A 27,865-nucleotide genomic window follows, 5' to 3' on the forward strand; every position below is an offset into this window, starting at 1 on the left:
TTTTTTCCCCAAAAGGGGGCGTTACCAGCCACTTACACCTGTTTTGGCCATTTAAACCAGTTTGGACAGCTCATAGTTGCTCCAAACTAACTTAGACCAGCGTATGTGACCACTTGTGGCCTCACAGAAAACCCTTGTGGAGAGTTAAGAGATCAGCGCAGGTAGCCTCCAAATGACAGTGTTATGATAGGAATGCTAGTTTTTTTTTTTAATCCCAAGCAGCAAGACTGGACAGGGTGTAGGTGCTATCAGCCTGATTATGGGGTTTTTATAAGAATAAAAATGATCTTGTAATGAAGGCTGAAGTATAGAGGCCACTTAAGCAAGGGGAGGGTTTTCTTTGTAAATAATAGATCAAGAGCACCAACGCTCTCGCCTAATGGATCTGTGTGCGGCATTACACCACATTGGATTTTGACTTCTGCAGCACCAAAGAATTGCCCTGACTAGGTTTAGAAATTTAAAATGTTAGACTTAACAAAAAAAGCATGTCAAAATATAAACTTAAATTTTGGTGTTCAGCATTGCGTAGTGTGACTTTGATAATTAGTAATATTTTAGAATTCTATGCAGTAGTGGGTGAGCTGTAAGATACTGCAGATAGGGAATTTTTAGTAAAGATAGCTAGATATTAGAGTACTGGAAAATCTTTGAAGATTATTTCTCCCCCACCCCGATCAAAACTCTTCCTCCCCCCCCCCCGCCACCCCGATCAAATCTCCTCTTCCCTTCCCTCACCGATCAAAACTCTTCCCACCCACCACCCCCCCCCCACCCACCCCCCACCAACCTGTTTCTTGTAGCCCTCAGTGTGGGAAGGCAGTGGCCGGCCTGTGTGGCAGGCCACTCGGCTCGGGATAGAGGCGGGACGCGTTGGGTCCCACGCTGCAGGCATCATCTTGGGAGGAGCTACTGCGCATGCGCGAATGCTCTACTGCACATGCGGACAGCTGCCGGCACTGTTTTCGGTGCAGGGCTGTAGCTCCACCCCCCACTCCATGAGAAACACCGCACCAGGACCCGGAACACACAGCAGAGCGGCCAGAATAGTAAGTAAGTTTTTTGGTGCCGTTTTGAGCGCACAAAGTTACCACATCTCGGGAGAGTGTGCCGGAAAAAGGGGTTGGGGAAATTTGGGCCCAATGGAAGGCTTTTTATATTTGGCTCCTAGTGTTAGCATCAAGCATTCCCAAATCAAGTATTGATAGGTCAAATGCGATGAAGCTCCTTCCAATATGCCCCTCCCCCGCAGAAATTATGCAATCTCAAGATACTTTGTCTACTACAATTTTTTTAATTTCCCACACATCACCTTGACCTGAGAAAGACTGAATTTGTGTAGAATTATGGACAGTTCTATGCTGTAGATGAAACACACGCAAGTACAGGTCAAGATGGCCTAAAATAATTTTATTTAATATCTTTAAAACAATTGGGAATGAATTACTATGTGGCTCCAGAAGTGAAGGGATCGTATTCTAAACCAACATGGCATCAAGTCTCTCAGAAAATTTCTCTAAGCTTAGTTGTTGTAACAGGAAGGCTGTGCACCAAGAGGAAACAGATGTCCATGAGTGAGGACCACAAGCAGACTTCTAAAAATTGAGTGTAGTACTACAGGACAGATTACAGATTCCATAAAGCTGAGTGTATGTTTCAACAACCCTGGTTCAGCAAGTGATAGTTAAGCTCTTTGTGCTTTTATAAAGTGCTATATGATAAACATTTTACAGAAGACAGTTCCACAGAAAGAGCAAGCAGTTTATGAAAATTCACTGCTGTTATTCAATACAGGTTTTTTCGATTGATACAGTTGAGGTGCAGTTATTTAGGCTATTGGCACAAGCATGCAAATACAGTTTATGCACAAGAAACATATTTGGTGTAACTTATATAGTGCTGCTCCAGTCAAGATCTTATGGAGGACTAATATCCCAGTCCAGGATCATCCATCCAGCATTGTAGAGAATTGACTTTGACATGCAGTATGCTATCCTCATTCAATCTCATGGCTTTATTATGGAGTCCAGCAGCAGAATGATTTTCTCTGTGGCCTGCCAAATAGGACCGTAACATTCAAACATCAAGCAGAAACTTTTATTAACTGCAATATTACCTGTAATGATGAGGGGTACACTTTGTCAACTTTGACACCTGTAGCCCAGTGTGGATTGGATGCTACTTAGCAAGTCAAGGAATTGAATGTTTGTAACTCAAGAAAGTTTGGTACCTTTAGATGCGAGGGGTAATATATATTTAAAAAATCACCTATTCCTAGACATCTTTTAGATGGGAGGTTCACTACTCTGAAAGGGTATGGTAATCATGAAAAGCATCATGAAATGAAAGCAACATTTCATTTTTGGATAAAGAGGCTAACATTTTTGCTCCAAGCCAAATTATTTGCTGGATAGCACTACTGTGATTGCAATCTTTGAAAAAAGTTCTCAGTCGTTACTGTTTCCATGAATTTTGAAATGACTGGCAGTGAAGATCACAACGTATAGTTATTAGAATTGCTTCCATCTTAGTTTGTAACTAAGCAACATACTTTCTGCTTGCCATCTAAATGGAGCAACATAGTTGAATTTGTTGAGCTATGGAAGCAGCTGTTCCCTCACTAGGGCTTTGAGAATAAAAGTGCATATGCCATTCAGGCCTTTGGCATACATGCCAGCTCTTGAAAGAGATATTGTGCCTAAACTTAATTTGGCTGATTGGGTTGTTGGGTTGTGTAACGTATGTATACCTGGGTTTTCCTGCCACCAGGGGGAGCGACCGTCGGAGGTCATTGGGCCACAGACACACACGTGCAGCTCTTGTATATAAAGAAAGCCTCCATGTTTAATCCTCACTTTGAGAGCTAATAAAGTAGAGTCAGGTCGCACCTGATTGAGTTCATGGTACTAAGCCAATTGAGTTATTGCATACGCAACATTTGGAGACGAGGCACAATATGAACTTTCATGCACAAAAAAGAGCACCATTGGAATCCTGGAGCGATTCTTGGAGGAAGGAAACTGGGAGGATTTTACAGATCGCCTCGACCAGTACTTCGTGGCCAACAAAATGGATGAAGACGCTGACAATTAGGCGCAGGGCTGCTTTCCTCACGGTTTGTGGTCCAAAAATCTATGGCCTCAAAGAATCTGCTCTCACCTGCATGTCCAACGGAAAAGACCTTGGAGGAATTGTGTGCTCGGATTCGGGACCATCTCAAACCTAAAGGTGGCATCATTATCTCGAGATATCGCTTTTACAAGCATGTTCGATCTGAGGGCCAGAACTTGGCGGAATTTGTTGCCGACCCGAGACATCTCGCTGGGCCGTGTAAGTTTGGAACCGCTTTGGAAGACATGCTGAGCGACGTCTTTGTAATAGGCATAAACCACGAGGTGATCCTGCGGAAGCTGCTGGCTGTGGAGACGCTGGATCTGAGCAAGGCCATCACGATCGCCCAGGCTTGCCTGACCACGGTCGATAGTACAAAGCAGATAGCCTCGCAGAGTCGGAACTCCACGGCAAGTACTGTGCACCAGATTGTGTCGTCGGTTGGCAGAGCTGCACTTGGCAGGGCCTACCCGTCTGTGTTTGCGAAACCTGTAGCTGCTCGAAGTCCGCCATTGGACACGAATCCGATTTCACCCTGTTGCCGTTTTGAGGCTATTTCACATAGTATATTTGTAGAGGCTGTGCGAAAAAGGGCACCTTCAGCAGATGTGTCTGCAGCTCAGCAAGCGTGCTGCGACACACCACGTGGATGATGATGACCGATCCGGAGCGGATCCGGCAATGCAACCCGAGATACCCGAGGAAGTGTATAGCATACATTCGTTCCTGACAAAGAACTAACCAATAATAATTGAAGTAAAATTGAACGGCGTACCAGTATCTATGGAATTAGACACAGGTGCGAGTCAGTCAATTATGAGCCAGAGGACTTTCGAAAAGCCGTGGGGCACCAAGGCCATGAAACCTAAGCCGAGTCCAGTAAATGCAAAATTGTGTACTTATACCAAAGAGCTCATACCAGTGCAGCAGTAAAGGTGTCGTACGATGGGCCGGTTCATGATCTATCGCTGTGGATTGTTCCAGGCAATGGTCCAACACTGTTCGGCAGGAGTTGGCTCGAAAAAATAAAGTGGAACTGGAATGATATTAAAGCTTTGTCATCGGTGGATGACACTTCATGTGCTCAAGCAATGAGAAAATTTCCCTCGCTGTTTGATCTGGGCATCGACAACTTCACAGGAGCCAAGATGCAGATCCACCTGGACTCGGATGCAAGACCCGTTCATCACAAAGCCCGGGCGGCCCCGTACATAAGGGAGAAGGTCGAAAGTCGAAATCGAACTGGACAGACTCCAACGTGAAGGGGTCATTTCACCGGTCGAATTTAATGAATGGGCTAGTCCCATTATTCCTGTGAAGAGTGATGGCACAGTCAGTATTTGTGGAGTGTACAAGGTTACAATCAACCGAGTTTCAAAACAGGATCAGTACCCATTACCATAGGCTGATGATCTGTTTGCAACGCGAGCCGGGGAAAGTCGTTTGCCAAATTGGATCTGACGTCGGCCTATATGACACAGGAGCTCGTCGAAGAAACTTACGTGCATCAATACGCATAAAGGGCTGTTCATTTACAACAGGTGTTGGAATTCACTCGGCTGCAGCCATAATTCAGAGAAACATGGAGAGTTTACTGAAGTCCGTCCCTAGAACCGTGGTGTTCCAAGACGACATACTGGTCGCAGGTTGTGATACTGCCGAACACCTGCACAACCTGGAAGAGGTTCTACGTCGTCTGGACAAAGTGGGGCTCAGGCTGAAACGTTCAAAGTGTGTCTTTATGGCACTGGAAGTCGAATTCCTGGGAAGGAAGATTGCTGCAGATGGCATCAGGCCTACGGACTCGAAAACAGAGGCCATCAAAAATGCATCCAGACCCCAGAATGTGATGGAGCTGCGTTCGTTCCTTGGTCTTCTCAACTGCTTTGATAATTTCTTATCTAAATTGAGCACATTATTAGAGCCACTGCACATGCTGCTTAGAAAAGGCGACAACTGGGTTTGGGGTGCTTCTCACGACAGGGCCTTCGAGAAGGCTAGAAATCTGCTTTGTTCCAACAAATTGCTGGTACATTATGACCTGTGCAAGCGTTTAGTATTGGCCTGCGATGTTTCATACCATGGGGTTGGTTGCGTGCTCCAACAATCCAATGAGTCGGGCAAACTACAACCCGTTGCGTACGCGTCGAGAAGCACGTCTAAAGCGGAAAGAGCGTACAGCATGGTAGAGAAAGTAGCTTTAGCTTGCGTATATGGAGTTAAAAAGGTGCACCAGTATCTGTTTGGGCTTCGTTTCGAGCTTGAAACCGCTCATATCTTTATTTTCAGAGCATAGAGGTATCAAACCAACACGTCGTCCCGCATCCAGAGGTGGGCACTGATATTATCTGCTTATGATTATGTAATTCACCATAGACCTGACACCGAGAATTGTGCCGATGCATTGAGCCGTTTACCGTTGCCCATGCCGGAGGTGGAAATGCCACAGCCCGCAGACCTACTGTTGGTCATGGATGCCTTTGATTGTGAAGGGTCGCCTGTCACTGCTCAACAAGTTAGGACCTGGACCAGTCAGGATCCAATCTTATCGGTTGTAAAATGTTGTGTCCTTAGTGATGATTGGTCGACCATTCCCAGGGAAGTGTGTGATGAGACCAAACCTTACAACCGTCGCAAAGACGAACTATCTATTCAATCTGATTGTTTGCTATGGGGTAATCGTGTTGTTATGCCCAAGAAAGGCACGGATAGATTTGTACGGGATTTACATAGTACCCATCCCGGTATTGTGATGATGAAGGCCATTGCCAGGTCTCACGTTTGGTGGCCTGGCACTGATTCTGATTTGGAGTCATGTGTGCATCAGTGCAACACTTGCATGCAGTTAAGCAATGCACCAGTGGAATCTCCGCTAAGTCTGTGGTCGTGGCCATCCAAACCACATCGACTATGCGGGTCCTTTCCTGGTCAAAATGTTTTTGGTGGTGGTAGATGCGTATTCCAAATGGATAGAATGTATAATCATGTCATCCAGCACATCCACAACCACCATTGAGAGCCTTCATGCCATGTTCGGCACTCATGGTCTGCCGGACATCGTTGAGCGACAACGGATCGTGCTTCACGAGTTTTGAGTTTCAAGAGTTTATGAGACTCAATGGTATCAAGCACGTAAGGTCAGCACCATTCAAACCCGCGTCCAATGGTCAAGCGGAACGGGCTGTCCAAACCATCAAGCAGAGCCTGAAACGCGTAACTCACGGTTTTTTGCAGACCCGCTTGTCACGCATACTGCTTAGTTACAGAACAAGACCACACTTGCTTACCGGAGTCCCCCCTGCTGAACTGTTGATGGAGAGGTCTCAAGATCAGGCTCTCGCTTGTCCACCTGATCTTAATGATCACGTCGAAAACAGACGTCAACATCAGCAGTGGTATCATGATCGCACTGCCATGTCACGCGACATCTCTATTAATGATCCTGTGTATGTGCTAAATTATTGTCAAGGCCCCAAGTGGGTCACTGGTACTGTTACAGCCAAGGAGGGTAACAGGGTGCTTATTATCAGGCTCACTAATGGTCAAACATGCAGGAGGAACATTGATCAGACGAAATTGCAGCACACAGACGAACCGGAACAGTTTGAAGAAGACATCATCAATGACCAACCAATTCATATTCAGCCATCAGAAGACCCTGCTGTTGTCAATGAATCTGGACCTTCATTCCCCGACATGGACACTGCCACTCCCATTAGATCAGCTACTCGGAGAGCTCACCCAGATCTGGAATTGAACTGAGATGATCAACTAGGGAGCGAAAAGCCCCGGATCGTCTCAATTTGTAAATAGGACCGATAACTCAATAGGCTTAGTACCATGAACTCAATCAGTTGCGACTTGACTCTACTTTATTAGCTCCCAAAAGTGAGGATTAAACATGGAGGCTTTCTTTATATACAAGGGCTACACGTGTGTGTCTGTGGCCCAATGACCTCTGACAGTCACTCCCCCTGGTGGCAGGTAAACCCAGGCATACATACATTACATCTATTTGCACTTCAATGAAATTTTTGGCAGCAGAGCTTGGATTCCGGATTCGTTTTCAGAAAAGCATATTCAACAATTCCACCTCATTTATAGAGATAAAGCATGTGATTCTGTACGTCTGGGTAAAAAAAGTAATGGAGGGTGAACCCAATATTGGACAGACTATCTTCTAACAGCCACTGTAGCGTGTCTAAGAATCATGCAGTTAGAAAAGACCTTTAAACATGCAAGCGGAGATTGTATATTGTATATTACCTTAGCAATAAGTTTTCCTATCCTTTTGGTTGTATGACTGTTCCTATCTGCCAAACCATTTCTACTTTTCACCCCACTCTGCAAACCATCTTTGATAAATTATGTGACTGGTGATCCAATACTAGTATCTAGCTGCTTGGAACAGCTCGGCCCCATGAGGTACGATCTATTAACTCTGAGCTTTGATGCAATCCTGATGATGGGTGGGATGCCAGTCCAAAATAGCAACTCTGCTCGACATTGTTCCAATTAGACCTGTCAACAGTCAAACCTTCCCTCTGCATTCCTTTCAAGATATCACTAAAAGCCAATTAAAGATAGGACAATTGGGGCTTTGCTGAACCCCTTCAGGTGTTATGGAAATCAATCAATTCCAAATTTAAAAAATATTTTTCAGTCAGACTGCAGACCAGCTGGATAGAACAGTCAGCAATTACAAAGGCGACCATTTGTATTACTTCCTATTCAGTCCTCGTGTCCTTTGGAAAATGCAGAAGAATGATGCAACTAGCAGTAGATGATTGCATTTTGCTGATGGTTTAGACAAGTTGCTGAAAATTGAATCATCAACAAATGCTGAATGCTTGACTGCAGCAGCACTTTTCTCTCCATTAGGTGCACTGTATTGAATGTACTTGATTCCAAATCTTGATTGAAGGAGACTGTCACACCATGTATAGTACAAAATGTACAACTTAATGGCATGGTCCTGCTGGCAGATTATCAGCAGAAATGGATAAAGCCTTGTTCACTATTTAGTCTGTGAAGGCTGTTTATCCTTAATATTATAGCTGTCAGCAGGACCTGATGGTTTGTAGATCATAAAGTTTTGTACAATACAAAATAAATTTAATAGAAATGCACTTTTATGCACTCCGCTCCCATGTCTGGAAACACTCCGATCATTTTATAATTACACTGTATCCAGCATTATTGCCATGATGTAATGTATCGGTACTCTCACCTTTAAAGAAAAGTTAAAGCTGAATAAATGTTGGATAAAGGGAAGTTAAGGTTTTCAGAGTGATGTCTCACCTGTTACTAATTACATTTTTGGAACTCATTTTAGCCCGAAGTTCATGAAGCCACTCAAAGAGGTATGCAGGCAGCCTCTTTTAGTGAATTTTTAAATTGATGCCAAATAGTCTTGTGCTGTGAGCCCACCCGTACTCGTGACAAGATTGAATCTGTCCAAGCCCATTTTGTGGAGGACCCTTACATCCAACAGGCAGGGGAGACTCTCATCATAGTCTGGGTGGATTGGTTTCCTAGAGTTGAAGGAAGAGTCTATTAACTCAATGTGTAATTCAGTCAACAGTAATATGCATTTAACCAGCGCCTTTAACATAATAAAATGTATCAAGTCATTTCATAAGTGGCAAAACAGACACCACGTAGGAGGAGAAAGTTAGGGGATGTGACTGAAGGCATGGTAAAGTAGTAAGTTTTAAGAAGGCTTTTGAAGGTTGGGGGCTGGAAGAGATAGCAAGTTGAAAGGATTATGGGGAGAGACTTCCAGACTTCTCATGGTTGAAGATTGTTAAGTGAAGGCAGAGTGGAGTGGAGGGAGGAGCAGTGATGCAGAACAGGCCAGAGTCAGAAGAAGAGGATGTGCAATGATACATAGGGTTTGACATGGTTACAGAGATAGAGACAAGCCAGACAATATGGGGAGGATTGTGAATTCAGTGCATTGTGCGGAAGAAAGCAAATCGAGGTTAGTATGGACAGAAAATATAAGGGAGTGAGATTTATTGCTGGCAGCAGAACTTTGGATGAACTGAAGTTGACATCGGGTGGAGTTTGGGAAGCCAGTGAGAGATTTAGATTGGAGTAGACAAAGTCAGGAGAGGGAGAGAGACAGACAGCCATTATTTAGTAGTAATTAAAGCACAAAGAATTGAAGGTAACCTTGAGTCACTAGTTGGGAGGTAGAAGACAGAGAGTAGGGACAAAGGGAATGTTCTATGTGGAAGATTAAAGCATCCCCATCATGCAACTTTGGAGCTCCAATTCAGACCTTAGAGCACATCATTGGGCACTGCCCTCAGAGGAAATTTGCAGGCAGCCAACAAGATATCCACACTGTTACTGTTATGTATTGTCCATGTACATTAAATGTATAGTTACAATGGTGCGCCACAAGGGGCACTGTGGTCGGAGACCCGAAAGTACCTGCGAGACAGAGTATAAAAGGCTGCCCACCACACCCGAGAGGCACTCTGGAGTTACACAATGAAGGATTAAGCTCACAGCAGTTACTACAACACCAGACTGTGTGGAGCCAGTGATTTGAGTGCTACATACATCAAAAATTGGCGACGAGAACACGGACGAGCTCTTCGTGCAACCATGACTACTTTGGGCACGCTAAAGGATTTCACAGAGGGTAATGACTGGGATGCCTTTACGGAAAGGTTCGAGTACTATTTTATAGCAAACGACCTGACAGGGGACTCAAACGCACTGATAGAGAAGCGTAAGGCGACATTGCTGTCCAGTTGTGGTGATGAGGTTTACCTTCTCGTCAGGGATTTGCTGGCATCTGCGAGCACTAAGGACAAGTCATATGAGGAGCTGATTGAACTCATTCGTAACCAACTGAAACCGAAGGAGAGCATCCTCACGGCCAGGCACAAATTCTACCACCACTGCAGACCCGAAGGCCAGGATGTCACAAAATATGCTGCGGACATCAGGAGACTTGCGGCGCCGTACAATTTTGGCAAACACCTTGACAAGGCGTTGCGAGAAGTCTTTGTTATGGGGATTGGCCATGAGGGTCTCCTTCACAAGCTGCTATCTACTGAACCTACAGTCAGCCTGCAGCAAGCCATCAACATCAGCCGGGCATTTATGACCTTGACTTACAGCACCAGGCAGGTGATCCACACGGTCTCGAACCAGTCAGGTACTATTCACAGGATAGCGCCCGTCACGGACAAAACTGCAGAACGTGGCTCTGCCCAGGGCAGAGAGCACGGACCTCAGGATCTTGGAACTCAGAGTCCGCCGAGGGAGGCTAATCGAGTAGCACCATGCTGGCGCTGCTGAGGAAGCCATGGGGCTCACCAGTGCAGGTTTGCAGAGTATACGTGCAATACCTGCCACACGAAAGGCCACCTTCAGCGTAAGTGCAAAAGAAACACGACTCACCGTGTGGCTGAGGAGATGGTAGATGATCTGCTGTACAATGAGGAGACTTGCGGTTTGGCTCGACGGGCATCCCAGCCCCAGGTAGAAGAAGATGATGCGTTTGGACTGTATACGTGTACCGACGATTCAGCCCCAGTGATTATGGAAGTCAGGATTAACGGTCCCAGTGAGTATGGAAGTGGACACGGGGTCGGGTCAGTCGCTGATGAGTCAGGAAACTTTTGATAAACTGTGGATCAACCCAGCTGCACGACCCAAGCTGGTCCCGGTCACGGTGAAGCTGCGTACCTACACCAAGGAACTGATACCTGTTCTTGGCAGAGCGGATGTGCAGGTATCTCACGGGGGCGAGACACACGGTTTACCTTTGTGGATCATTGCAGGCGATGGGCCGACGTTACTCGGCAGAAGATGGATGGGGAAGGTCCATGGGAGCTGGGAATACTTCATTCCTCCACAGACCGTTGTCCCCCGTGTTCACAGGCAGAGCAGGCCTCCACCTTCAGATCGGATGGCAGCGAAGGAAGCGTGTGTGGGGTTGGGCAGAGCAGCGGTGGCCGTCGACTCTCCCCTGCAAAGTCTGAGAGTGAGAAAGAGGCGCTGGAACCAGCAGCAGCACCGACCGAGCTGGAGAAGAGAGAAGGGCTTCGACGGGCTGCTCCAGCAGGCACCGTCGGCCCACAGGCAGAGGCGGCCGTTCACGGGGCTTGCAGCGGAAGGATCGGCTGCGGCAGTGAGGAGGTCGGCTCCAGAGGACGTGTGTGTGTGTGTGTGTGTGTGTGTGTGTGTGTGTGTGTGTGTGTGTGTGTGTGTGTGTGTGGGTGTGGCGGCTCCCGGGCAAAAAGGTCAGCTGCGTGGGGTGCTCCGGAGGATGCGGCGGTGCGGGGGCTGGTGCGTTGCAGCTCCCGGGTGCATTCAGAGATGGCGGCGAGCCCCGTGGCAGCAGAGTTCTGCAGAGAGAGGCAGGCAGGCACCAGCAGAGCACCTAAAATGGCGGCACCCAGTAGAAACCTTGTGGGAAAAACAAAATGGCGTCTTAAAAGGGCCTTACACCATTGGTGGTCCCCACAAAGAGACTTTTGTAAGGGCAAGAGTGAGTCAAAATGATTACTGTGATTTGTATGATGACGTGATTTATGACAAGAGTTAATATTTTGATGCTAAATTGATTACTGTGACTAAAATGATTGGTGAAAAGAGTTAATATCACAATGCACAGTTAAAAGGGTTAATGGATCTGTGACTAACATGATTAATGGATTAATGCGATTTCTGATTTTATGTGATTTATGCAATGGTTTAGCGGCTGCAGACAAGCCGCAAAGGCAACTAATTTCTGAGAACAGAGGCAACGCACCAGTTGCCATACCCTGTCTCAGCGCAGCCCATTACCTCGGGCAAAAAGGGGCAGTATGCCGTCACCACACCTCACCCAGTGGCGCTGGGATTTAATAACTGTTCAGTGTACCTGCAACCTTTTGATATAACTCTTCAACACATCTATATGTATCGTACAAATGTACTGCCTATGTGTACCTGCTTTCTACTGGAAATTATGTTTGTGTACTTGTATCACCCATGTAAGGACTGCAAATACCACATGTTTGCACCGGATTGCAAGCATAATCTCTACATGGGGGTGGGGGTGGTGGGGGAAAGAGGGAAGTGGATGGTCATGGACTCACACTCACAAATCAACGGGAGGAGAAAGTGAGAGGTTATGTATTGTCCAGGTACATTAAATGTATAGTTACAATGGTATGCCACAAGGGGCACTGTGGTGGGAGACCCGAAAGTACCTGCGAGACAGAGTATAAAAGGCTGCCCACCACACCTGAGAGGCACTCTGGAGTTACACAATGAAGGACCAAGGTCACAGCAGTTACTACAACACCAGACCGTGTGGAGTCACTGATTTGAGTGCTACATACATCACAGTTACACCGAAAGCTTTGGCCTGGATATCCAACTTAGATATTGACTCGGGATTTGCTTTGTTACTGCTGTTGTATATGGAGAAAGAGTCAGACTGAACACAGAGCTCAAGGTAAAGTGTGACCTTAGTCTTTTATTGCAGGTCTCCAGAGTGTCTCCAACCTGTGAAGCCTCCTTAAATACCTGTGCTCCCAAGGGATTATGGGATCCCTTGGGACTCCAGGGGATGAGCCCTCTGGTGGCTGTACAGAGTAAATACAAGTATACATATAAAATACTCCGCCCCCCCCCACCAAAGTCAATAGTGTAACTATTTACAATGTGAGTCGAGCTGGGGACATTCTTGCCCTGGTTGATCATCTCCGTGTGAAAGCTGGTGTTGTTGAATCATTTGTTGGGCCCTCGCTGGGCTGCTGTGCAGCTGGCCCTGCTAGGCTGTTGTGGATGATGGGTTCTGCTTTGTGGTCAACCATGGTGCCGGTTGCCACTGGTGTGATTATTGGGGAATCAAAAAAGGTAGGGTCCAAGGTGGGTTGCTCAGGATAGTCCATGAATCGGAGTTTGATTTGGTCCAAGTGTTTCCGGTGAATGAGTCCATTTGAAAGTTTGACCCGAAACACCCTGCTCCCCTCTTTGGCCACGACAGTGCCGGGAAGCCACTTGGGACCTTGTCCATAATTTAATACACATACAGGATCATTGATTTCAATCTCGCGTGACACATTTGTGCTATCATGGTATGCACTTGTTGAAGCTAGCTGCTCTCTACCTGTTCATGTAGATCAAGGTGGACTAATAAGAGCCTTGTCTTAAGTGCTCTTTTCATGAGCAGTTCAGCAGGTGGGATCCCAGTGAGTGAGTGGGGTCTCATGCGGTAACTAAGCAGGACTCGGGTTAGACGAGTCTGCGGTGAGCCTTCAGTTACCCTTTCAAGCCTTGCTCTCTCTGCCTGACCATTGGACGCTGGTTTAAAACGGGGCAGATGTGACATGTTTGATCCCGTTACGGGTCATGAATTCTTTGAACTCAGCACTGGTAAAACATGGCGCGTTGTCGCTCACCAGGACATCAGGTAGGCCGTGTGTGGCAAACATGGCCCGCAGGCTTTCAGTACTGGCAGCGGACGTGCTAGCCGACAGTCTCTCACATTCAATCCATTTGGAGTACGCGTCTACAACCACAAGGAACATTTTACCCAAGAACGGGCCTGCATAGTCGAAGTGTACCCTCGACCACGGTTTGGAGGGCCAAGACCATAAACTTAGCAGCGCCTCCCTCGGTACATTGCTTAACTGCGAGCATGTATTACATCTGTGAACGCAGGACTCGAAGTCCACATCGATAACGGGCCACCACACGTGGGATCTGGCTATCGGTTTCATCATTACGATGCCTGGGTGGGTACTGTGGAGGTCATTGATGAAGGTGTCTCTGCCCTTCTTGGGGACGACTACTCGATTGCTCCACAGAAGGTAGGCTCTCCTGGATGCATAAGCAACCGGTTGCAGTTTTCCGAAATCATTAGCTTGTTGCAATACATAGCCGACGCCATATGACGATGCATCACATGCTAGTACCAAACGCTTACATGGATCATGCAACCAAGCAATTTGTTTCAGCATAACAATTTTCTCGCTTTTACAAAAGGCATTTTTCTTGGCTTTTGCCCCAAACCCATTTGTCCCCTTTTCGTAGTAAGACATGCAGTGGTTCTAACATTGTGCTGAGACCCGGTAAGAAGTTACCAAAGTAGTTCAGGAGTCCCAGAAACGACCGCTGCTCTGTCACGTTCTGTGGCCTCGGTGCATTCTCGATTGCCTCAGTCTTCGCGTTGGTGGGCCTGATACCGTCCGCCACAATCCTGCTTCCCAGGGCCTCCACTTCAGGCACCAGGAAAATGCACTTTGACCATTTTAACCTGAGCCCCACGCGGTTGAGTCGACTAAGAATCTCCTCCAGGTTCTGCAGATGCTCAACTGTGTTCCGACCTGTGACCATGATGTCGTGCTGGAAGACTACGGTGTGCGGGACCGACTTCGGTAAGGTTTCCATGTTTCTCTGGAATATCGTCACCGCCGATCAGATTCCAAACGGACATCTGTTATCAACAAAAAGACCTTTGTGCGTGGGCCTTCGATTATTCCTCCAGTTCCTGCGTCATGTAGGCTGAAGTCAGATTCAGCTTCGTGAACGTCGTTCCTCCCCGCCAGCGTTGCAAAGAGGTCGTCTGCCTTTGGTAGTGGGTATTGGTCCTGCAGGGAGAAACGATTGAGTTACTTTGTAATCGCCACAGATTCTGACGGTGCCGTCTCCCTTGAGAACTGGGACGATAGGACTGGCCCACTCGTTGAACTCGATCGGGGAAATGATGCCCTCTCTTTGCAGCCGGTCTAGCTCGATCTCTACCCTTTTTCACATCATGTACAGTACTGCTCTCGCCTTGTGATGGATGGGTTGCGCACCGGGAATTAGGTGGATCTGCACTTTTGCTCCTTGGAATTTCCCGATGCCTGGTTTGAACAATGAAGAAAATTTGTTTAAGACCTGGGCACACGAAGTGTCGTCAGCGGGCGATAGCGCTCGGACGTCGTCCCAGTTCCAGTGTATCTTTCCCAGCCAGCTCCTGCCGAGCAGCGTGGGACCATCGCCCGGTACCACCCAGAGTGGTAGCTTGTGCACCGCTCCATCGTAGGAGACCTTTACGGTAGCACTGCCGATTACAGGAATCAGTTCTTTCATGTAAGTTCTTAGTTTCGTGCGAACTGGAATTAAGACAGCCTTATGGCCTTGTTGCACTACAACCTTTCAAAAGTCTTTTTGCCCATGATGGACTGGCTCGCTCCATTGACACCGGGAGTCCATTTAGTTCAACATTATCGGGGACAATTCGTGGTGAATGCGTGCACCCCATGTACCTCTGCCTCCTCGATCTGAGGCTCTGGTGCATCATGATCCTCCGTGGATCTGTCCTCCTCTGCAACATGGTGGTTTGCAGGTTTAACAGGCTTTGCAGCTCGCCTGCACACTCGTTGGAGGTGTCCCATTGTTCCACAGCTCTTGCAAACGTATCCTTTGAATCGGCATGAATGGAAACGATGATCACCCCTGCAGAGCCAACAAGGTGTTAATGGCCTTGCATTCATCATCCTTGATGGTGGATTCAGACATCTGTGGACATGTAGCTGCAGGTATGTGTGACCTGTCCTGCACGTTACGATTCGAAAACATCACTTTGTTCACAGTACTTGTCGCAGCACTTGTGTGCTGAGAGATTTGCTTCGTATTGTCACTGGTGGCAATGAATGCCTGGGCTATCGCTATGGCCTTACTCAAGGTTGGGGTCTCTACAGTCAAAAGTGTGCGAAGTATGGTTTCTTAGCCAATGCCAAGTACGAAAAAGTCTGAGCATGTGCTCCAAATGTCCTTCAAATTCGCAATGTCCTGCAAGGCGTCTTAGCTCAGCGACATAACTCACCACTTTCTTGCCTTCAGACCTTTTGTAGGTGTAGAACCAGTACCTCGCCATCAGAACGCTTTCCTTCGGATTCAAATGCTCTCGGACCAGCGTGCACAAATCGTCATACGATTTCTCCGTGGGTTTCGCTGGAGTGAGCAGATTCTTCATGAGGCCATACGTTGGTACCCCACAGACGGTGAGGAGGATCGGCCTTCGCTTGGCAGTGCTTTCTTCCCCATCTAGCTCGTTGGCCACAAAGTATTGGTCGAGTCGCTCAACAAAAGTTTCTCAAATTTCTCCAGGATGCCCACTGTTCTCTGCATCTTTGGGTTCGCTATCTGTATCTCGTCGCCAGTTGTTGTGTATAAAGAGTCAGACTGAACACTATGAGCTCAAGGTAAAGTGTGACTTTTTTCTTTTATTGCAGGTTTCCAGTGTCTCTCCAACCTGTGAAGTCTCCTTAATTACCTGTGCTCCCAAGGGATTATGGGATCCCTTGGAACTCCAGGGGATGAGCCCTCTGGTGGCTGAACAGAGTACATACAAGTATACATATATAACAACTACCATACAAAAGATAAAGAGTAGGATGTAAACAGTTCCCCAGAGATCTGTACCGGGACCTTTTCACCATATATATCTATTACTTCGATGGATGAATTGAGAGTTGTATATTCAAGTTTGCAAATGATACTAAATTAGAAGGCACAGTAAGTTGTGTGGATGGGAGGAGAAAGTTACAAGGGACAGAGCCAGACGAAGTGAATGGGCAAAACTATGGCAGTTGGAGTTCAATGTGGCAAAGTGTGAGGACATCCACTTTGAATTCAAGAAACACAATCAGAATATATTCTTAATGGTGAGAGACTACAAGCTGTGGAGGAGCAAAATAATTTAAATGTCCATGTACACAAATCAGTAACAGCTTCTAAACAGATACAAAAATTAATCAAAAAAGACTGGTGGAATGTTGGTGTTTATATCAAGGGAGTTACAATTCAAATGATGCTTCAGTTGCATAAATCTGGATGTGTGTGATCATCATCATCATCATCATCATAGGCAGTTCCTCGGAATCGAGGAAGACTTGCTACCACTCCTGAAGTGAATTCTTTGGTGGCTGAACAGTCCAATCAGAGAGCCACAGACTCTGTCACAGGTGGGACAGATAGTCGTTGAGGGACAGGGTGGGTGGGACTGGTTTGCCGCACGCTCTTTCCACTGTCTGCGCTTGATTTCTGCACGCTCTTGCCGTTGAGACTTGAAGTGCTCAGGGCCCTCCCGGATGCACTTTCTCCACTTAGGGCGGTCTTTGGCCAGGGACTCCCAGGTGTCAGTGGGGATGTCGCACTTTATCAGGGAAGCTTTGAGGGTGTCCTTGTAACATTTCCGCTACCCACCTTTGGCTCGTTTGCTGTGAAGGAGCTCCACATAGAGCACTTGCTTTGGGAGTCTCGTGTCTAGCATGCGAACTATGTGGTCTACTCAGCAGAGCTGATCAAGTGGGGTCAGTGCTTCAATGCTGGGGATGTTAGCCTGGACGAGGACGCTGATATTGGTGTGCCTGTCCTCCCAGGGAATTTGTAGAATCTTGCGGAGACATCGTTGGTGATATCTCTCCAGCATACGAAAGCATGGGCCTTACGCTAAACATCCAATAGATAAAGGTCCTCCACCAGCCTGTCCTCGCCTCACAGCACTGCCCCCCCGTCATCAAGATCCACAGCATGGCCCTCGAAAACATGGACCATTTCCCATACCTCGGGAGCCTTTTATCAACAAAAGCAGACATTGATGAAGAGTTTCAACACCGCCTCCAGTGCGCCAGTGCAGCCTTCGGCCACCTGAGGAAAAGAGAGTTTGAAGACCAGGACATCAAATCTACCACCAAGCTCATGCTCTACAAGCTGGAGTAATACCCGCCCTCCTGTATGGCTCAGAAGCATGGACCATGTACAGCAGTGTGTTCAGTTTGGGCACCAAATCTCAGGAAAGAGATATTGGCCTTAGCGGGGATACAGTGGAGATTCAACTAGAATGAGATACAGATAAGAAGCTCAAGAGTCAGCGGCAGTTGGCGAGAGGTGGGAGCAGTGTCGGAGCGGGCTATAAAAGGCGTACCGGTGCAGCTACAGCGGGAGAGAAAGCAAAAAAGAAGTAGAAAGGAATCAAAAGGTGACGTCACAGCCAATGGGGTAAGTGATTGGCTGGTGATTGGTGAGTAGCTTTTCTTTTTCTTTTTATATCAGTAAGTAAACTGTAACATTGTTATTACCAATTTAAGGGTATCTAAGGGTTAAGGCATGGCAGGAGAGCTCGGTCACGTGATATGCTCCTCCTGTGCCATGTGGGAACTCAGGGACGCTTCCGGTGTCCCTGACGACTACGTGTGTAAGAAGTGTATCCGCCTCCATCTCCTGATGGACTGCGTTGCGGAATTGGAGCGGAGGGTGGATTCACTCTGGAGCATCCACGATGCTGAGAATGACATAAGTGGCACGTGTAGTGAGTTGGTCTTACCGCATGAGAAGGATCCACAGCCAGCTAGGGAATGGAAGACCAGCAGGAAGAGTAGTACAAAGGAGGTAGTGCAGGGGTCCCATCTGGTCATCCCCCTGCAAAACAGATACACTTCTTTGAGTGCTGTTGAGGGAGATGACTCATCAGGGGAGAGCAACAGCAGCCAAGTTCATGGCACCGTGGCTGGCTCTGTTGTACAGGAGGGCATAAAAAAAAAGAGTGGGAGAGCGATAGTGATAGGAGATTCAATCATAAGGGGAATAGATAGGCGTTTCTGTGGCCGCAATCGAGACTCCAGGATGGTATGTTGCCTCCCTGGTGCAAGGGTCAAGGATGTCTCTGAGCGAGTGCAGGACATTCTGAAAAGGGAGGGAGAACAGCCAGTTGTCGTGGTGCACATTGGTACCAACGACATAGGTAAAAAAAGTGATAAGGTCCTACGAGATGAATTTAAGGAGCTAGGAGTTAAATTAAAAAGTAGGACCTCAAAAGTAGTAATCTTGGGATTGCTACCAGTGCCACGTGCTCGTCAGAGTAGGAATCGCAGGATAGCGCAGATGAATACGTGGCTTGAGCCGTGGTGCAGCAGGGAGGGATTCAAATTCGTGGGGTATTGGAACAGGTTCTGGGGGAGGTGGGACCAGTACAAACCGGACGGTCTGCACTTGGGCAGGAACGGAACCAATGTCCTAGGGGGAGTGTTTGCTAGTGCTGTTGGTGAGGAGTTAAACTAATATGGCAGGGGGATGGGAACCAATGCAGGGAGACAGAGGGAAACAAAAAGGAGACAAAAACAAAAGACAGAAAAGAGATGAGTAAAAGTGGAGGGCAGAGAAACCAAAGGCAAGAAACAAAATGGGCCACTGAATATAAAAGGGCTGCAGGAGGGGTAAAAACTAAAAATCATGGTTTAAAAACTAGGATGAAAACACTCTACCTAAATGCACGCAGCATTCGAAATAAAGTAAATGAGTTGACGGCACAAATCATTACAAATGGGTATGATTTGGTGGCCATTACAGAAACATGGTTGCAAGGTGGCCAAGACTGGAAATTAAACATACAGGGGTATCTGACGATTCAGAAAGATAGGCAAGAAGGGAAAGGAGGTGGGGTAGCTCTGTTAATAAAGGATGATATCAGGGCAGTTGTGAGGGCTGATATTGGCTCCAATGAACAAAATGTTGAATCATTGTGGGTGGAGATTAGAGATAGTAAGGGGAAAAAGTCACTGGTCGGCGTAGTTTATAGGCCCCCAAATAATAACTTCATGGTGGGGCGGGCAATAATCAAGGGAATAATGGAGGCATGTGAAAAAGGAATGGCAGTAGTTATGGGGGATTTTAACCTACATATCGATTGGTCAAATCAAATCGCAGGGGGTAGCCTGGAGGAGGAATTCATAGAATGCATACGGGATTGTTTCTTAGAACAGTATGTAACAGAGCCTACAAGGGAGCAAGCCATTTTGGATCTGGTCCTGTGTAACGAGACAGGAAAAATAAACGATCTCCTCGTAAAAGATCCTCTCGGAATGAGTAATCACAATATGGTTGAATTTGTAATACAGATTGAGGATGAGGAAGTTGTGTCAGAAACGAGCGTACTATGCTTAAACAAAGGGGACTACAGTGGGATGAGGGCAGAGTTGGCTAAAGTAGACTGGAAACAAGGACTAAACGGTGGCACAATTGAGGAACAGTGGAGGACTTTTAAGGAGCTCTTTCATAACGCGCAACAAAAATATATTCCAGTAAAAAAGGGCGGCAAGAGAAGAGATAACCAGCCGTGGATAACCAAGGAAATAAAGGAAAGTATCAAATCAAAGACCAATGCGTATAAGGTGGCCAAGGTTAGTGGGAAACTAGAAGATTGGAAACATTTTAAGCAACAGCAAAGAATGACTAAAAAAGCAATAAAGAAAGGGAAGATAGATTACGAAGGTAAACTTGCGCAAAACATAAAAACAGATAGTAAAAGCTTTTACAGATATATAAAACGGAAAAGAGTGACTAAAGTAAATGTTGGTCCCTTAGAAGATGAAAAGGGGAGTTTAATAATGGGAAATGTGGAAATGGCTGAGACCTTAAACAATTATTTTGCTTCCGTCTTCACAGTGGAAGACACAAAAACCATGCCAAAAATTGCTGGTCATAGGAATGTGGGAAGGGAGGACCTTGAGACAATCACTATCACTAGGGAGGTAGTGCTGGACAGACTAATGGGACTGAAGGTAGACAAGTCCCCTGGTCCTGATGAAATGCATTCCAGGGTATTAAAAGAGATGGCGGAAGTTATAGCAGATGCATTTGTTATAATCTACCAAAATTCTCTGGACTCTGGGGAGGTACCAGCGGATTGGAAAGCAGCTAATGTAACGCCTCTGTTTAAAAAAGGGGACAGGCAAAAGGCAGGTAACTATAGGCCGGTTAGTTTAACATCTGTAGTGGGGAAAATGCTTGAAACTATCATTAAGGAAGAAATAGCGGGACATCTGGATAGGAATAGTGCAATCAAGCAGACGCAGCATGGATTCATGAAAGGGAAATCATGTTTAACTAATTTACTGGAATTCTTTGAGGATATAACGAGCATGGTGGATAGAGGTGTACCGATGGATGTGGTGTATTTAGATTTCCAAAAGGCATTCGATAAGGTGCCACACAAAAGGTTACTGCAGAAGATAAAGGTACGCGGAGTCAGAGGAAATGTATTAGCATGGATAGAGAATTGGCTGGCGACAGAAAGCAGAGAGTCGGGATAAATGGGTCCTTTTCCGGTTGGAAATCAGTGGTTAGTGGTGTGCCACAGGGATCAGTACTGGGACCACATCTGTTTACAATATACATAGATGACCTGGAAGAGGGGACAGAGTGTAGTGCAACAAAATTTGCAGATGACACTAAGATTAGTGGGAAAGCGGGTTGTGTAGAGGACTCAGAGAGGCTGCAAGGAGATTTGGATAGGTTAAGCGAATGGGCTAAGGTTTGGCAGATGGAATACAATGTCGGAAAGTGTGAGGTCATCCACCTTGGGAAAAAAAACAGTAAAAGGGAATATTATTTGAATGGGGAGAAATTACAACATGCTGTGGTGCAGAGGGATTTGGGGGTCCTTGTGCATGAATCCCAAAAGGTTAGTTTGCAGATGCAGCAGGTAATCAGGAAGGCAAATGGAATGTTGGCCTTCATTGCGAGAGGGATGGAGTAGAAAAGCAGGGAGGTCTTGCTGCAACTGTATAAGGTATTGGTAAGGCCGCACCTGGAGTACTGCGTGCAGTTTTGGTCACCTTACTTAAGGAAGGATATACTAGCTTTGGAAGGGGTACAGAGACAATTCACTCGGCTCATTGAATGTTTTCAAGTCAAAGATAGATAGATTTTTAAGCAATAAGGGAATTAAGGGTTATGGGGAAGAGGGCGGGTAAGTGGAGCTGAGTCCACGACCAGATCAGCCATGATCTTATTGAATGGCGGAGCAGGCTCGAGGGGCTAGATGGCCTACTCCTGTTCCTAATTCTTATGTTCTTATGTTCTTATAACCCATGATCTAATTAAATGGCCTACTCCTGTTCGTATGTGAAGGCTTTAGAGAGGGTGCAGAAAAGATTTACAAGAATGGTTCCAGGGACAAGGGACTTCAGTTACGTGGATAGACAGAAGAAGCTGGGGTTGTTTTCCTTAGAGCAGAGGAGGTTCAGAAGAGATTTGATATAAGTGTTCAAAATCATGAGGGGTCCAAGCAGAGTAGAGAGAGAGAAACTGTTCCTATTGGCAGAAGGGTCAAAAACCAGAGGACACAGATTTAAGGTGGTTAGCAGAAGAACCAAAGGCACCATCAGGGAAAAACTTTTTTTACGCAGCAAATGATCTGGAATGCACTACCTGAAAGGGTGGTGGAGGCAGATTTAATCATGGCTTTCAAAAGGGAATTGGATAAGTACCTGAAGGAAAAACATTGCAGGGCTACGAGGAAAGGGCAGGGGAGTGGCACTAGCTGAAGTGTTCTTGCAGAGAGCCGGCATGGGCTCGACGGGCCAAATAGCCTCCTTCTGTGCTATAACCATTCTATGATTCTATGTCCAAATCTCTGGAGCAGGGCTAGAACTCATGAGCTTCTGACTCAGAGGCAAAAGACAAGGCTGACATTTATAGCGGAGGGTTTCAGCAGCAGCAGAAGGGCTGATATAGGACCAAAGATAAGCAATGCTGTAGCCTCCTGAAGGTTCAGCCTGAGCAAGCAGCAAACAAAAGAAATGGAGTCAGGGGCCAGGGTGCAGATTTTATGGCAGAACCAAATAGGGTAGCTTTGATCTTGCCGATTTTGATTTGGGGAAAATTCAGGCTCATCTATAACTTGATGTTACACAAGCACTGAGAGTTTGAGTGTGAGAGAGCTGTTAGCATACAAATGGAAACTAATCTCATGGCCCAATCCAAAGGGCAGCATGTAGACAAAGAATAGGAAGGGCGAAGAATAGAACCTTGAGACACTCCCAAGGTGATAATGCAGATACAGAAGGAGAAGCCATTGTAAGAGATGAGCTGGCTTTGTTGGGACAGGCAAGTGTGAAACCAGATGAGGGCAGTGCTGCAGAAATGGATCATAGAGGAAAGGCATTGGAAGAGGAGTGCATGTTTTCAACCATGTCAAACACCCCGGTGGCACATAGGAACAGAAGTGGACCTTTCAGTCCCTTGAGTCTGCTCTGCCATTCAATTAGATCATAGTTCATTTGCACCTGAACTCCTTTTACCACTTTGCTCCATATCCTTTGATACCCTTACCTAACAAAAGAAATCTATCTATCTCAGTCCTCAAAACTTTAATTGTCTTAGCATCTGCAGCATGTTGGGGGAAGAGAGTTCCAGATTTTCACTACCCTTTGTGAAAAAGTACTTCCTGATTTCACTCCTAAATGACCCACCTCTAATTTTATTCTGCCCTCTTGATCTGGATTTCTCCATGAGACAATACTTATCTGAAGCCCAACATTGTACTGCACTTTCAAAATACTCCGACACATTTATGACAGTTTGCTTTATTTTCTACACTTTTGATTACAATGTAAACAAAAAAGTGTTGGTCGAGTATGAGTTTTATCATGCAGTGTTTACATGATGCAAGCAATCGTTTTGCATTCATACATTATGCTAAACCAGTGGTGATTGCTAAATTAAAAAAGGTTCTTATGAATAATCTATATACACACTAATTTCTGGTTTTGCTTCTGCCCACAAAAAGAAAAATACCAGCCTTTGACAAAAAAGATTGTGCATAACCTTGTCATACAACTGCTGCAGATCACCTCCTCCACCTAATGTTTGCTTGTGTTTTTACTAACAGTGGGAGAACAGAAATGTTCTTTATTCAAACGTACAGCACCCCAGGAAAATAAATTGCCCTTCCTTATACAGATGGACAATTATGGAGCTCCAACTATCTGCAGTTGTTAGTGTTTGATAAATAAGTAAATATCAGATTTCACAATGTTAAGTTTTGTACTTTGTTATGTATAGTCTCCATACGAAAAGTATGCACCTCAGATATTAGGTATTTAAAAAAATGTGCAAAGCCACAACCAACAGCCTTTTCCATTGTCAGAAACAATTCATGTCCTATATATTAGTGACTGAATACATCAGTTTTATTGCATAGAATTCCAGAATATGTATCAATGTTATGGGGAACTCACATTGGTTTATAGTGACTACAAACTACAACAACATCAAATTCTATTTTAAGTGGGATTCCAGGATTTTACAATTACATTTGATCATGAGCTCTATGATACAGCAGGATAGTTGGACAATGAAAGACAGTTGTTTAGTGTACAACAGTTATGCCTGGGACCTCGGGTAATAAATCTACATTAGTCCTAGGACGGTTCAATCCTAATAAGCTGTTGGTTTCACCAGTTATCCAAATCAAATTGCTGACAAGCCACATGACTACAGCGACACAGTTTTAGCCACTAATTTTAGTAGAAAATGCCTTAATACACACACACAGTACAACTAAAATGTATTTCACGTGTATATTTACTTAACAAACATCCACCACCATTAAGTAACCAAGGAAGTATAGCACTCACAATGATCAAAACACACACACGGTTTTTCTTCTTACCATTTTACCAACAAAGTATGCACAATCACAGACTGTGCAAATACGAGTAGTGAGATCATGGACTAATTTTTCTGCAAAAATAACGCTGTCTAAACGACGCACGCCATTATTAATGCGCAAATTGCCCAACAATTTGTAGCGAGGAAGAGATACCCTGTGAATTGTGAATCGCCACAAATTATTGGCTGATTTGAGCCGCTGAACAATTAGCTTTCAAAAAATGGCATCTCGCACTTAACCTCCCCGTTATTTATGATGATGTTGCTGCATTTTAAATTAATTCACATTAAACTCGCCACAGAAAGTTAAGTCTAGTAAGTAATAACATAAGGACCCTTTTAACAACGTAATAATTGTTAACGACTACCAATCAATCTTTAAAGTAAATAATTACAAGTGTGGAGTCACATTCCTTCAGATTATGAATTGTTTTAGATTTTTAATATATATATATTTATTTTTAAAGTACTTTTCCTTTCTGTCTCTTTTTTCTCTCTCTTAATCCAATCTTTCTTTCCCTCTCTTTATTTCTCTTTCTGTATCCAATTTGACATTGAATTCACCCACTCTAATTCACCCTCCTGCTCAGTCCTTCCTGTTTTCTGCTCAATCCTTAAATCTCATTGGTTAAGGAGATACACGATCCTGTTGTTCAGTAAGGTCCCAGATGCCCTGTTGCTTTCCCTGTGTCATTATCAGCTCGTATTTCCAGCAACTTAAAAAAAAATTTAAACCTAAATGTGCAATTGTAAATCTAACTAATGGTACGCGCTGTGAGATGCCTCACTCCAGCAAAATCTGTTCATATATTCAACAACAGTATCGACTACTTGTTTTTTTTAATTCATTATTAAGAATTGCAAGTAGCCACATCTGGATTTCCTATTAGCCACATGTAAATCATGACTAAGATATGGGGTGACACTGAATTTCACTGATCTAATTTTGTTACTGCTGAACAAAGCAATTCTAAGTACAGGAGAGTGTATATAAATGAACATTCATACAAGTGCCTATTAAACAAGGTCCCTGATGCCCAAAGGTGTTAAAAATTCGAATTATAATAAACTCGTGTCAAAATCATTGCCAAATCAATTTTGAATCAGTTATTATACAATGCTAAATAATACACGACCAAAACGCAAACAAAATTAAATAAAGGGTTAAATTGATGCAATAACTTAAGGGGATTCGCACTGCTACGGCACTATGACTATTTAAAAATCAACAACACAGTTCCTTCAGTTTGGAAAAAGACAAACTAGCAAAATGCGAACACATTTGCATGAAGATTATTAAGGTTGCTGCAAATAAAATTCGCAACTGTTTAATTGAGCCACACCATTAATTTAAAACTTTTGATGCTAAAATACATATGCACTGCATGAAAGTATATAAATCACAACTTAATGTAATAAGTCTTTACATTTTGCTAACGCAAGAATATTTTCTGAGCTAAACGTTTCTCCTTACAAAACTATGCAAGGTCAAAAGAAACTTGGTCCTGCGCTGGTCACATTGACAGCCAAAGTGATCTGAGCAATTCTGCAAATTAACAGATTGACGGGAAAGGTACAATACTTCAATAATAACAACAGTAAAAAATGGAAAATCATTGTTAAAAATGAGCACATTATATATCTATACTAAAGCACAATTCTGCGGATGTTGGAAATCTGGAAAACATTTATACATCTATGTTTATTATTGCTCTCAGAAGTGACAGGTTTTAAATTATACACACATATACAGGCACACACATTATACATATATTCAGACATATATATGCATATACATATACACACTATATATATAATAAATAAAGAGATAGATAGATGTATACGCATACACATATTAATTTAAAACTTTATATATATATATATATATATATATATATAAAACCCGTCACGTCTGAGAGCAATAATAAACACTCCTGAAAGCACGGCGAGATGTGCAGACGCACGAAGTCAAACATCAAAGCAGCCGCTGCGACCAATCTCTGTTTACATCTCATTACAGCAGCTCCCCGAATAACTGTCACATCAGCCCCGCGCTCCTATAGACTGTGACACACACACTGACACATACACACCAGCCGGCTACACTGCGCTTCGAACCTTCATCCTACGCAGCCGCTGGCTGTAGAAAAATAACATTCCACCGAGCGGGAGGATTTCATATTAAAATGACTGATTTTTTTGGGGAGCAGGGGGTGAAATAGAAAGCGCTTCGCTTTCTCTCTCACACGCTCCCTCCTCTCGCCAAGGTTCTTCTGTTGTCAAGATACAAGTAAGAGCGAAATAAATAGCATGTAGCCGCTTTTAAAAAATATACTTTACCTTCTGTTGGTGTAAAACCGCATCCACTGACGATACAATTTCATATTATTGCAAGGAATCGTGCAAGCAACTGAATATTTCAAGGGGACTGGACAGAATTTATTGCCGAGAACTTCGTCTTGGTGCATAAGATTTGCACAAAAATTACAAGTCAAACGAACTTGCTTGACTGAGGTGCTACCTCCTCTGATTGACAGGAGAGGTGTCCAATTATAACTCGAGACATCTCGCCGTTCCTGCCACTGAATGACGCAAGAAGGAGGGAAGCTCTAATCAAAGAGCAGGAGGCGAGATATCCCGCCCCGCCTCCCCAAACAAGTTAGAGTGAGCCCGGCGTGAGAAACCTTTCTGTCTTCGTACGTTGCCTGCATGAATGAAAGGGGGTGGGTTTGTGTATGGGGTGGGGAAGAGAGAGAAAATATATAATTCCTCAAGAATGTGTAGTTTATTTCCCGCAGATATGCACTTAACGTTTGCTGTTTCAACCAACAGTTTGCGGAGATTTAAGTGGAGGGTTTTATTTTGGGGTAGCTGTGATCAGGCAGGTGAAGCAGGTCTTTATGGTTTGTGTACAGGGGCGGGGATACGTTGGTCTTTAGCGGTCCTCGCGCGGCCTCTGTTGAGGAAGCGTTCGTGCAGAGAGCCGCTATTTTGAAAAGTAACCGACCAATTCGAGAGGGTAAAGCGAAGTGAGAGGCGCGCGGGGTTGTCATGGAGAAAGATGGCGAGCTCGAGAGGTAAACATTGTCTGACTGCGAAACGCACTCGACCCTTCAAATAGGGACCGTGTTAATGCGGGTTGCGCTGTGACCATCGTGACAGGGCCTGTTGTTCCTCTCCGGTAGTCGTCTCGGCAACCAATTTTTTTAAATTTAAAAGGAACTATTTAAAGCTTTTCTTATTACCTGCTCCGTGTTGCTTCTGTTCCAGGCCTCCTGACGCCTGGCATGTT

General features: G+C 45.1%; 2 protein-coding genes across 2 annotated transcripts in view; one reads left to right on the forward strand and one right to left on the reverse strand.

Annotated features, from left to right (window-relative positions):
* lnx2a (ligand of numb-protein X 2a) overlaps window positions 1-27,037 on the reverse strand; it is a 262,297-nt gene extending 235,260 nt beyond the window's left edge. The window contains exon 1 of the mRNA XM_070892288.1: window positions 26,914-27,037. The gene's annotated coding sequence lies outside the window, so the exon portion shown is untranslated. The remainder of the gene's footprint in view (window positions 1-26,913) is intronic.
* A 439-nt stretch (window positions 27,038-27,476) lies between these two features.
* Window positions 27,477-27,865, forward strand: part of LOC139275179 (protein POLR1D) — a 41,568-nt gene continuing 41,179 nt past the window's right edge. The window contains exon 1 of the mRNA XM_070892290.1: window positions 27,477-27,650. Coding sequence (XP_070748391.1) covers window positions 27,625-27,650 — 26 coding nt within the window. The 5' untranslated portion in view covers window positions 27,477-27,624. The remainder of the gene's footprint in view (window positions 27,651-27,865) is intronic.

Source organism: Pristiophorus japonicus, chromosome 10 (assembly GCF_044704955.1).
Source record: "Pristiophorus japonicus isolate sPriJap1 chromosome 10, sPriJap1.hap1, whole genome shotgun sequence".
NCBI classification, from domain to species: domain Eukaryota; kingdom Metazoa; phylum Chordata; class Chondrichthyes; family Pristiophoridae; genus Pristiophorus; species Pristiophorus japonicus.